At 44.7% G+C, this 13,542-nt stretch overlaps 1 protein-coding gene across 10 annotated transcripts in view; it reads right to left on the bottom strand.

The window, feature by feature from the left end:
* TOP6BL (TOP6B like initiator of meiotic double strand breaks) overlaps positions 1-13,542 on the bottom strand; it is a 2,208,219-nt gene that overhangs the window by 1,503,436 nt on the left and 691,241 nt on the right. For 9 of the 10 annotated variants that reach the window (XM_078660852.1, XM_078660845.1, XM_078660847.1 and 6 more), the window contains one exon: positions 7,024-7,092. The exons of the other annotated variant lie outside the window; for it this stretch is intronic. In XM_078660852.1, the coding sequence (XP_078516978.1) occupies positions 7,024-7,092 (69 nt within the window). The remainder of the gene's footprint in view (positions 1-7,023; positions 7,093-13,542) is intronic. 10 annotated transcript variants of the gene reach the window in all.

Raw genomic sequence — 13,542 nt, 5'->3', positions numbered from 1 at the left:
CAAACACCCTTTCTTCCTTTATTTAATGCCTGTTCACTGAACACCTTCACGTACTAAAAGCATCACAGAGAACATAACTGTTGGAGTCACCTTGTCACTCTTAATGATCGGTCACGATGGATATACAACTCCGTATGCAGATTTATGACTTAGGATAGACATAATTGGTCTCTATTTTTGGCAATCTTGTGTTTTCAGCCTTGATGAAGTTACATCTAGTAACAAAACAAATGTCGGATGCCTGCTTCAGTTCTTTGGGACCAATGGGGAAGACTCAGAAAAAACCTGGATAATTTTCAATGTCCTTTAAAATCCATGCACTGCATTACTTGTTGCCATTTGTATTGAGAACATTTTTACTCAAAACAAGATATTAACATCACAAAAAAAAAAAAAGCTAACCAACAAGAGGGAATCATATTTATAACAATGTACTAACAACTTATACCAATTGTGGTCTACCCTGCTACAGTATTAATGATTGTATACAATATATTAAAAAATATATAGAAAAAATAAATAAATGGTATCACGCTTGTGTGCGTAGGCCTAGTGCCCGTGACAGGAAACGGCCCAAAACACAACGTGGACACACTTTATTTTTCAGTGAAAACTGACCCCTTTTTTTTGCAAAGTGCCTAGCTGTAGAATTCGAATCCTAGCTCTGCCGGCACCTAGGGAAACCTAGCTAACCTATACATTTTTCAAAACTAGACACCCAGAGGAATCAAGGATGGGGTGACTCGACTGGCTCTCACCATGTTCTGTTACCCATAATCCCTAGCAAACCTCAATTATTTTTTTTAACACATTTTCCTCACATTTCTGTTGTGGAAAGTTCTGTAATCTGCGTGGATCCACAACATTTCCACCTACCTCGCATTCCCCAAAGTTTTTCGGGAAAAATGGTACGTCACTTGTGTGGGTAGGCCTAGTGCCTGCGACAGGAAACGGCCCAAAATGCAACGTGGACACACCACATTTTCACAATGAAAACTGACCCTTTTTTTGCAAGGTGGCTAGATGTAGATTTTGAACCTTAGCTCTGCCTGCACTTAGGGAAACTTAGCAAACCTACACATTTTTTAAAACTAGGCACCCAGGGGAATCCAGGATGGGGTGACTTGACTGGCTTTCACCAGGTTCTGGTACCCAGAATCCCTTGCAAACCTAAACATTTGTCCAAAAAAACCATTTTCCTCACATTTCGGAGATGGAAAGTCCTGGAATCTGTGTGAATCCACAAAATTCCACCCACCCCGTGTTCCCCAAAGTCTTCCTAGAAAAATGGTAACTCACTTAAAAATACACATTTTCCTCACATTTCTGTGGTGGAAAGTTCTGTAATCTGCGTGGATCCACAAATTCCACCCACTCCGCTTTCCCCAAAGTCTTGGGACCTCACTTGTAAAGGTGGGTCAAGTACCCACGACAGGTAAGGGCTCAAACCCTATTGAGGCAACATAAAATTACATATCACAAAACAACCTGGTTTAGCAAGGGGGGTTCCATGAGTATTTTGCCCTGGGCTTGGCGGCCATCTAGAGAAACCTACCAAACCCACATATTTTTGAAAACTAGACACCCGGGGGAATCCAGCGAGGTATGGCTTATCCATGCAGATTCCAGAACTTTCCCACATAGAAATGTGAGAAAAAAGTTATTTTTTTCAGCTAAATTTAAGGTTTGTAGGGGATTCTGGGTTGGAAAATGTTGGGGGACCCATGCAAGCCATACCTCGCTGGACTCCCCCGGGTGTCTTGTTTTCATACATGTGTGGGTTTAGTAGTTTGCCAGGGTGGCCACAAAGCCCAGGGCCATAAAAAACAGTGGACCCCCCTTGCAAAACCAGGTTGTTTTGAGATAGGTAATTTTGATGTCGCCTCAATAGGTTTTGGGCCCTTGCCTGTCGCGGGCACTTGACCCACCTACACGAGTAAGCTACCATTTTTATCGGGAGACCTTGAGGGAGTGCTGGGTGGTAGGGAAATTGTGGTTTTTCTGACAACAGAATTTTATGACACAGTAATGCAAGGAAAATCCGTGACTATAGTCGCATTTTGAGGTTTGCATGGCATTGTGAGTAAAAAAACTTGTCGGGATCCATGAGAGGCATAACACCCAGCACTCCCCATGTTTTTTTTAATTTACAGAAATATCTGAAGTTGGTAAATTTTCCCTAGAGACAGATTACACCTTAGCACAGATAGACAAATGAGCCAATATGACTGTCTATCCACCTGTTCCTCAAGTACACACACATATTGGTTGGATTTGGCAAAAGGGTGAGTGAACGTTTCAAAATGTTTATTTTATTAAGAAGAGATTTCACAAAAAGGAAATGCACTGTTAATAATTAAAACATTAAAAACCTCAACCAATGACTCACAGCTTGTGAGATGTAAAGCCACGACTAGGCCCAAAATTCTTTACAGGCTATTCACACACCTTTCATACTTGACACACACTTTCACACCGCCAGCTGCAGGCCCAGCACATTACAATATTCACATCAACAGACAGGGCCATTCAAGGGCCCATCACTTTCACACGCCCACATGACTGACACAGCAATCACACCAGCTGGTGTTTGACATAGTGTCTGCAGTGGCGTTTGACTAGCAGAGTGTGTAATGACCAGCAGCAAGTTACTACTCACACACTGCCAGTCAAATGCCAGCCCATGCAAACCGACAGCCAAGCACCATCCCACTCCCACTGCCAGCCAAGCGCCAGTCCATGCACACCGCCAGCCAAGCGCCTGTCCACGCACACCGCCAGCCACGCGCCTGTCCACGCACACCGCCAGCCAAGTGCCAGTCCACGCACACCGCCAGCCAAGAGCCAGTCCACGCACACCGTCATTAAATTTTTTACTTGTCAAACAAGTCAACAACAAACACTTTGTAAAATAAGTAATAAACAAAAAACGTCTAAATCACAAAGACCTATATATTCCAAAATGATACCACTCACTTGCCAGAAGCAGCAAGACTCACCACCACCTACTCTGCACAGACACAATAAGGATCAACAACATCCCACTAAAAAAGTAAAGAAAATTGCACATAAGACAATGCAAAACACATTGCAAATAATTTCATGCTCAAAACACTAACTACATATGCTGCCATTATGACACCACTTACAAAAAAAATCATTCATGCATGACAATAATACTCATTTGGAGTAAATACAACAAAAATGTTTTTCTTACCCAAAAATGCAACCACGCAAAACTGCAGAACAACCACTGCAGAAACCGCAAACAGGAATCAAAAGCTTTACACTAGAATAAAAAGGAGAAAAAATCATTACAATCACATATGCAAATAATGCACCAGTCCACGCACAATCCACCAGCCAAGCTAAGAGGTAGGTGGGCCTAAGAGTATAAATAAAATATTCTCCCCCGTAAAAGGGGAGCAACCCTAGCCCTTAAGGCCTCTCCCCAACACAAAAATAAAAAAAAAACCCTGGTGTCTAGTGGCTTCTCTCCCCCTTGGGGGCAGATGGGCCTAAAACATACTGCTAATCTGCCACCCAAAGAGGGCAGAAATGGCCACAATCATCCTCCCATAAAGGAGAGCGACCTTTGTCCAAGGGGCAGCTCCCGAACATCAAATAAAAAAACCCTGGTGGGCATACAAAAAAAGAAATCAGCTGATCTGCCCCTCAAGGGGGGGGGGGCAGAAACGGCCAAATTAATGCTCCCCAAAGAGGAGCGACCCTTGCCCAAGGGGCCACTTCCCACAAACAAATTCCTGGTGGTCTAGTGGGCCCGATTTTTTTTCTAAAAGGGTAGATATGCCCCCCTGGGGGGGACAAAGACAGCCAAAAAGATTGCCCCCAAAAAGGAGTGACCCTTGTCCAAACGTCTACTCCCCACAAATAAATACCTGGTGGCCTAGTGACCATACAAAAAAACCAGCCAATCTGCCCCCTCAGGGGGGCAGAAATGGCCAAAAAATGCACCCGAAATGTGAGCGACCCTTGCCCAAGGGGCCACTCCCCACAAACAAATCCCTGGTGGTCTAGTGGGCCTAATTTTATAAAAACATGGCAAGATCTGCCCCCCTGGGGGGCAGACACAGCCACAAACATTGCCACCAAATGAGAGCGACCCTTGCCCAAGGGGTCACTCCCCACAAATAAATTCCTGGTGGTCTAGTGGGACCTATATAAAAAAGTGGCGAGATCTGCCCCTCCATGGGGGTAGACAGCCAAACACATTGTCCCCAAAGGTGAGCGGCCCTTGCCCAAAGGGCCACTCCCCACAAATTATTCCCTGGTGGTCCAGAGGGCCACTTAAAAAAAATGGCGATAACTGCCCCCGAGGGGGGCAGACAAACCCAAAAAACATTGCCCCCAAAAGGGGAGCGACCCTTGCCTAAGGGGCTGCTCCCCCAAAACAGTAAATCCAAATCCAATCATGAAGCAGGAATGCAACCCCCGATGCCTCTTTTGTTTAAATGCCCCCTTCCCCGAGGAGAAACTCACCTCCTCTCTTCACGACGAGCTGGAAGCAAATGGCTTCCAGCACGTTGGGAATCCTCTAATGACATCAGTGCGCCTTGCACCCTGATGTCATTAGATGACGTGGAGGCAGGGGGAGGAGAGGCAGGGGAAGGGCTTCCCCTGCCTTCCCCGGTGGGGGCAACTTAAAGGGCGGCCCACAGGGAGAGCGCCAGCGATTCCCCCATGGGTGGGTGCTAGGACGACAAACACACCCCGTGACGTCGGACAGCTCCCGGCCATCCCACGCACGCAAAGGGTTAAAACAATAACATTTTAGCCCCATGCATGGAGTGAGGGGTTAGCATGCAGGACCTAGTTGCTCCTCCACCGTTACAGTGCATAAACACAGCCGATCTCTCTACTCACTGCCATGCCTCTGATTTATATGGGAATCCTTGCCATCTTAGTCCTCATGGTACAATCGACTAAAGAACACCACGTTTTAATTTTTTTTGTACATGGCACGTTTGGCTTTGCACGTTCTAGAGGGACAGGTTCCTTAGAAAGGCTTGGAGACTGCAGCTGCTGGGGGCTGGTGAACGGACCTGACTGCTGGCTGCCTGATCCACAAGATCTGTGGGTACAGCTCCCTAGTCCACGCAGAGGTTGTGAAGCATGCACAGCTTGGTGGCTGGCTCCCATTAAAGTCAGGGACGTGCAGAGTTGGTGCAGGCTCTGAAGAAACATGTCTCTAGTGCTGATGCTTCCTCGTTTCGTCGACAGATGTATAATGAGAAGTCAAAGAGCTCTTCGACTTTTTTCTCTTTTCTAGTACCTCTTACCTGAGTGACTTGGAATGGGATGAAGAAGTCTTCAGGCTCCACAAATAATCCCAGGTTCTTCGCCTCAACTGGGACCTGGATTTCCGCAGAGACACATGCCGGGCTGCTAGCAGCTTCAGGGACCACTCTCTCAAAGCCTTCAGGCCATGGCCTGGCAATCGGGGCACGACCTGGTGATGTGGTAGCACTACAGGCACCATAGATGAAATGCGCACCATAGATGAAATGCGGGTCCGTCACCGATAGTGGCCGGTAGACAGGCTTTTTAGGGTTTAAAACCAGTCTTTTGATATGACATCTCAACACACCAGGAGTTCATGCCTCAAAAACAGTCAACAAAATGTCAAACAAATTCTGTCAAAAAACAACAGAGCGGTATCTCTTCTCTGGATCAGCACTAGCTGCCGTGGAAAAAAAATAACTGAGGTCAGAGCGCCGGAGGGGTGCCTATATAGGTGCTGCGGGTGTCACTTCAAGCATAGACAACGTCAACAATGCCACGCGGCGCCAATAGACACCACCTACCGGCACGTTGGGGTACGGCTCATGAAAAATCTTCCCAGATCCAGTCTAATGCCTGTTGAAATTCAAAGGTAAGGAAGCTGCGGCTGGAAGGCTGTATCAGATATATCTCTTACATACTGATTTTTTAAAATATTTTAAACAATCATACTATCCCATCATCAAGCACTGATTTGTGTCAGCTCATGATTTTATTTTTATTCATGCTCTTTCCAACTCAGAGATCGTGTCCCACCAGATACATGACCTCATGGCTTAGTTGGACCACACATTTATGCCCTTTTTAGAGTAACTAAAATTGTGAAATGTATTAATCAGGCCAAACCTACTGAATATAGCATGCTTTTTTCCTGCCTTATTGAAAGGGATGGCCTGTCCCAATAAATGATCTGTCATTTATTCTCAGAAATTAAATCCACTTTGGCTCACCCAAATTACAGAAAGGAGCTCCTTCGGTTAAATTGTCACCAGAGCAACATTTAATAAGTAGGCAAGGGGTTTAAACGTACTTCCAAAAGCGTTTCTAATAGACTCAGCAAGCGTGCAGACCACCTGTTAGTATAATACTGCTGTGGGCTTCCACACAATTAGCGATGTAATAATTACGTTATTTTATCAATATCTTATTACCAATAACAGACAATCTGATTGTTTTCAAATGAAAAGGGTAAATAGTCTTCAACTGAACGGAAAAGGAAAACAATCACGTTAAAGCAGAAGAACCAGTATATATATATCTACTAGTCTTGCCCACCAGATGGTACAACATCAAGTGCTTTGGTGAGCAACTGCTGTGCTGTGTCAGTGCAAGCAGAATGATGCATGAGCCAGTGGCACAGCAAACGTTTTGAGTGAATTAGGATACTCCTGATTACCACACTTCCCCCACAAGCCGAGCACGAATGAGTACCAATGACAGTAGCAGGAGTCACTTGAAGACTAAGAAGCCGTTAAAGACATGAACATGACAGACTTTCAAGACAATAAGTAACATCCCTTCTTTCAGAAAAGAATATGCTTTTGCTCGTAGACACTTTTTAGCCTTTTCTTTGTCTATTCCTGCATAGATGCATAGCATAATAAATTCACAAAAAGAAACAGATGAGGCATTTTAAAGCAATCACAGACAGTGGAAATGAATTGTGAAAGTCGTATTTAACTAACTTGAAAATGAGAGGAACAGTAAAATATTCTTTCTCACCTCAAATACTCAGTAGCATCTGTGCACAGATGTATTCCATTTATGTTACATACTCTGTCGTTTTTCTTACTTTTGGGAGTGAAACACAAGAAAGATAGATTTTAAAATAGTGAAACAAAATACTACTTTAAAGGACTGAAAGGCATGTATATTTACAAATTGAATTGAACAATATTACAGCATTTATTTGCAGCATGACAAAGAATGAATCGAACTTTACAGTTACTTATTTACTCCTAGTCTCTCTATTATATCACCTGCCACTACATTGCCAGCCAGAAAACCCCTCAGGGCGGCCTTAGGCATGTGCAAGCTGTGCACCTGCACAGGGCCACCAAGAACCAGGGGCCACCATGCCAATATATATCCTTAATATAATAATCCTCTGAGGATGGATTCATATTTGCGTGGCGGCCCCTGGCAGGGATTTGGCGGCCTCCGGCTCTGTTCCACTTCCAAGCAACTTCTTGAGCTCCGGGGGGCTCCGCCCCGCCCGGACCACCTCTTCCGGGGTCCCCAACCTACGCTCCCTGCCCAGGGCCGCCATGAGCCTAGAGCCGCCCCTGAACCCCTCGCCTCTTCCTCTGGGTTACCAAGTAGGTTAAGGACAGGACTACACTGAAACTGCATTCTGAAAGCAGTTACATTGTAGATCCTGCCAGGTTGGTATAACACGTGCACCTGTTAAATAAATTACGTACAAGAGATAAAATTAACAGGTTAGGAGCTCATTCCACTTGTCCTCATTTTGACCCAGTGGAAAGGCATGCCAGTAGCAAAACACGATAATCTCTGTCATAAGCTCTATAGAAGTTCAATAAAACAACCTAGGTTTGTTGGTCCCTCCCAGTAGGAAGGTAGGATCCTTCTAGCATGGTTACCCCCACTTTTTGCTTGGTGTCAATGTGTTTTTGACCTAGTCTGACTGGGATCCTGCTAATCAGGACCCCAGTCTCCTTGCTTTCTCCCCTAAATTGACCTGGTGAGTGCTCCACAATTAACTACTGGTGTACCCTTAAAAGTCCCTAGTATATGGTACTAAGCTACCCAGGGCGTTGGTACAGCAGGGGTCTCCCATGGGCGTAGCATGTATTGTGCCACCCATTGGAGTCCAATTAAACTGTGACTACAGGTATGCCATTGCAGCCTGTGGGAGTTGGTGTTTGCACCTCTCACTACAGATATACGTTTCCTTATATCTCAGGTCACTGTACTTAAAACGTGCAAGTCCCTCCTATGGCAGGCTCTACAGCCCGAGGGCAGGGTGCTTAGTCATAAGTGTGAGGGTGCCCCTGCAGTGAGCAGTGCACCCCTTCAGACCCTCTCCAGGCTTTGTAAGTGTGGTCAGCCATTTTAATACATATACTGGATATCATTAATTACGAGTTTTCTAACTATATAGTGACTGCACTGACTGCACTGAACCCTGTCATGTTTGGTATCAAATGTGTTGGAATCATTCCCCCACACCGTTTCCAGTGTTGGCGGTATGATCCATGCAGTGGGGGGCTCCATTGGGATACACCTTAGTACTCCTGGTACACCTGCTAGCAGCCTTTCAGGGTCTACCAGCAAGCTAGTGCTGCTGCCAACCACAGACACAATTCTGCCCTCCTGTCGCTGAGCCAAGCTCGGGCAGGGGAAGGTAGAACAATAGGTTTCCTGTCACAGGGAGGTGTGACCACCTCCCAGACAGGACTTAGTGCATTGGGCTGGGTGCGCTTCCCAGCACCACCAGAACACTTTGAAGGGCATATTGATGTCCTCCTTGCATACTCCAGTTTGAGCCAGTTCAGGGAGCCCTTGCATAAAACTGAACATAGGACATGGAAGTATCCTCCCCTCTGTCCAGCCCCTTCTCTGGGAGTGATCCCTGAGTAGTTCCAACCCTTTCCTTAAGGTACTTAAGGGATTACATTTGTATGGGTCCTCATATTCGTTGCAGGACAAGACTCAAGCCTCATTGACCGTCTAGACACTTGGACTTCGACTGGAACCGAGACTGCACCAAGGAAGACTCCTGCTGCTCCTGCCCTTGCTGTTCTTCAAGTCTTATTTGTTGTCTGTGTCTGTTCCCCGTCCAGGTTCTTCAACAGACCTGTGGGTATCAAGGACACCTAAAGTAATCTCCCTTGGAGTGAAGGAGTGACTCTCCTGAATCGGCAGGCACCTCAATGTAGCTAACCAGGCTGCTGCTCCTGTCATCCAATGGATGTCCCGAGACTTTTCAACACAGGTGGTAGTTCTGCAAGTCCCTCAAGGCCTGACCTGTCCTGTCTGTAATTTTGAGGCCAGTATCCCTCGTCTGAACCGCTGGAACCGAACCCCTATGTGCTGCATTGACTTGCCGTTGCCAAGGCTTGCTGGCTCTAAACTCCAGAGATCTTCGGTCTACAAGAAGTTACAGCATCTCTTCCCTCAAAAATCTGCATCTAACCGCATCCTCAGCACTGTGGGCCTTCATCCTTGTTGAGCTGCTCGAGGTCCTTTTGCGACTCCTGTACCTTTGGCCTGTGGGTGCTCCTGAGGGTCTTCTACTGCTTCCTTGGCTTCCCTTGCTTGCTCGGGGCCTGCTCAGACTCTCCCGTGTTGGTGAGTTCCTTGCTGCTCCCAACATTGCTCATTTTTTGTTGTTCATGCAAGTTGTGGCTACCAAGGCTTGTTGGTGCTCCCGCTGACCAACCACCTAGTCAGCAACATCCAATGTGGGACAGCTCATGTGCAGCTCCTGGTCTTCCTCAGTATCACCTTGTCCTCACAGCTGCAGCAACAAGTTCACCATCGTCATCAGTGGCCATTGTTTCTATGTGTTTCCTGGTCACTTCCGAGTGGCATAGGCTCTATCCCCGCTACATGCAGGTTCTTCACTTCCAGAATCTATCCTTGGATTCTATCAGACTCCTTCCTGAACTTCTCCAGAGGTATCTTCTTCTAAGTCTTCCATTTTTTCTACAGAGGTTTCCAACGTCTCTTCACCCATATGCACCTAGCTTCTCTGGTTTAGGCTCTCCAACCTTCTGTCCTCCAAGGGAATTCATCAGGGTCCTCTGGGAAGGGTCCTTCTCTTTTAAAAACTGTGATAGCGACTTCTCTATTGACTGCCATCGGGTTTGCAGCTGTGTTTCCACCCTACACAGCTTCCGTAGAATTCCTGGGTAATTACCTTGGGGGGTTCCTGTGTCGCCAGGTCAAAGACCCATTCTCCTTTGCAATTTGCATTACACCTTCTTAGTCTTTGGTTTGGTTTCCCCCTGGAGACCACTGTATTTTGTGCTACTTACCTTATTGCATTTGAGGTATTCTTGTGTATTGTGTTAATATCTACGGGTAGGAGATATACCAATGTGTTAGTGAGTGTTGTGTAATAATATAAACACTGTGTGGTTCTTTTTCATTTAACTTACAATTAAGATAAAATTGATCAAAACAAGCAGCTTAACACTCCTTCAAGATAAGCCTGAATGTTGCTCACCACAGCTATCACTTTGAGAGCTTTCAATGATAATCAAAGACCACTAAAACCACCATATAAGTTGCCTGGATTAGTGCAAGGTGCACCACTTGAGTAAGTGTGCACCATATACTAAACTAGCCTCCTACACTCACTGCTCCCTGGAACATTTTTTCACATAATTTGATCATGGAATTATTCCTACACTGATTAAGCTAAAACCCAGATTTGAGGGAATGCAGTATGTTGATAATGTGCTAATTATTTAAAGTATCATGGGAGAACATTTCTAGGTCTCCTTCAATAACCATTTTAGCTGTCTGCTTACTAGACCTATTGTTCAGATGTGCATAGAGTGGGCTTTGGGCCAGCCACCCCCTCATGAATGGAAGGCTTTTGGGTAAATCCGGGGGGTGTAGTGCCAGAAGCACCAATGATGCATTCACCACACACATCCTACTCAAACACACTCGGGTCAATTTATCAGTAAGCCAGTAAGTCAGATCTAAATCCACTTTCTACAAATGATATAATAACGTTCTAAATTTTATTAAGTTGGTTCAAGAAATTGTATATATTAAAACACCTTTTCATTTTAGAAATAATACACATTAAAAACACAATATATATAAAAAAAAATAGAATTGTATCTACAACCAATTCAAAGATTCAAAAAGACGCATAACCCTAATTACATATAACAATGGATATAATAATGCATTTGTAAATTCATGTCAAATAGCACAAGAAGACGTATATTCGTAGGCCAAAAAAAGCTACGCGTTTCAGAGGGTTTTCATAAATCCAACCTCCTTCTTCAGGCTTCTTAGTGTTTGGTTTTGACAGCAGTATATATGCAAAAAAAACATTTTTTACGAAAAATGCAAAGTTATTACATATAAAACATAATATAATAAAACATGAACCAACCATCTAGCATCATTATGCATATTATGGTAATGAACCAAAATGTGTTAACAATCCTAAACAGTTTTCGACAAAACTCATTAATAAACCTAATTCTTTGAGTTGCTGGGACTGAACATACAATTAGACCCTTCAAGCATCCATCTGATGGAGTCATTAAAGTAAAACACCATCTGATTCTCTCCACCATAGTATTTTCATTCATTCAATGGATTCAAACCACGTCCTGCTGAATGGGCTGATTATGCTCCATCCTGGTTCCTGCCATATCACATTTAAAGTGACATGTGCACCCATAAACCAATTTATCTGGAGTGCACTAATATATATAGATAACGAATATGCATTTATGCTGTGGATGCCACATAGGCCATCCTAGTAGTGATTACACACGCATATATATATTTTTTTGTGGTGATGGAATATGGGTCATGCCTTCTTATTATATTAAAGGAGTACAATTACACCCATACGATAACTATCATTTCCATAAACAGAAGACTGCCATCTCCTCAAAGACCAGTCACAAGTCTCAGCATTTGCCTCACAATCATGTCGATAAAAATAATGTATGGATACCCACCAGGCTATCAGTTAGTTCATATAATATCTTGATTATTTCAATCAAGATATATCCTTCCAAGAATCCTTGTAATCTGGCTTGGTGATCGCTACCAGTGCCAATTACTTCATAATGCATCCTAAAATAAAAATGCTTTATGTCATACTTCGTGATTGCGTTTTAAATTTTAGTTGCACAATTGTGTAAAGTATCATCCTTGCTGTAAGTAGACAGTGCACCCTAAATCAATAAGGCTGGGACCTACCATTGGTTATATGTGGATGTGGGACAGTTTCAATGGTTAAAAGCCTCTTGTGAATATTAGGTATCAATCCTGCAGATAAATAGAGGGGGTCCACATATTAATGAATCACCCTAAGTTTGATATTAACTTAAATAGTTTAATTTGAGGCGAGTGAAAGATGTAACACGTACCTTTATAATATTGGAAGAGTACGCACTCTGTATTTTGTTTGGTGTGCTGTAGATGCAATTTATCGTCTGCCCTGTGTTCCAAAAAACATTCAGCATCAGATAATGTTTTAGGCCAATTGCTAAACAAAGTTTATCTAACTAATCCAATATGCCTCTAAAAAATATATATTAAAGCCACTGCCACTGCAACTGCCTGATTGAATAAGACAATGAGTATCTATTTTAACACTACCCACCCGCTTCACCTATTGATGTGCACACACTCTGTATTTCCCCCATCGTAGGTCTAAAAACCACTACCAAGACTTCCTGCCAATGTTCTATATATCCTTACTAGCAGCCCGTCCCGACGTTGTACGGGTATGAAATAGAATGTGTGTATTTGGCAAGGGCAATTTATTTTAAAATCTCGTGGTAGACAAAATTTTTTGTTTCATTAGAATAGGGACGGAGAAGGCCCAGCTGCAGCCCTGGTTGATGTTAGCAGGCGCGTGTAATTGGTGTAGTGATCCGCCGCCTGAGCCCGGCTACAGCCCTAGTTGATGTTAGCAGGCACGTGTAATGTCATTGAATGAGAGAGTTATCAGTCGCGGGTAAATCCGTTTAATGAGAGAGTTGAGTGACAGCGAGTAGGAGAGGCTGCAGTAATTATCCCCGCAGACATGCTCATTCGCGTGTTCCCCCGCTTGAGGCCCAGATGCAGGCCTTTTGATGTTAGCAGGCATGTGTTCCCCCCGCTTGAGGCCCAGCTGCAGCCCTGGTTGATGTTATCAGGCGCGTGTAATTAGTGTACTGATCCGCCGCCTGAGCCCGGCTAGAGCCCTGGTTGATGGTAGCAGGCGCGTATAATTTCGTTGAATGAGAGAGTTCAGTAACAGCGTGCAGGAGAGGCTGCAGTAACGTTACTTACCAGGCCACCAGGTGAACGCGTTTGTCACGCCCCCAGCACACGGCCACAGCAGACGATATTCTGATTAATGTACGACCCACATGTCATGAAGGGCGGAACGTAGCACACGCCCCCATGGTTTCTCACGCCCCCAGCGTGCCCCTTGATGCTGCGCAGCAACGTAATTGGCGCTTGTATGTACGACTCACATGGCATGAAGGGTGGACACACGCCCCCAGCGTTTGTCACGCCCCC

The sequence above is a fragment of the Lissotriton helveticus genome, chromosome 9 (assembly GCF_964261635.1).
Source record: "Lissotriton helveticus chromosome 9, aLisHel1.1, whole genome shotgun sequence".
Classification (NCBI taxonomy): domain Eukaryota; kingdom Metazoa; phylum Chordata; class Amphibia; order Caudata; family Salamandridae; genus Lissotriton; species Lissotriton helveticus.
This window is presented reverse-complemented; position numbering and strand designations above follow the sequence as displayed.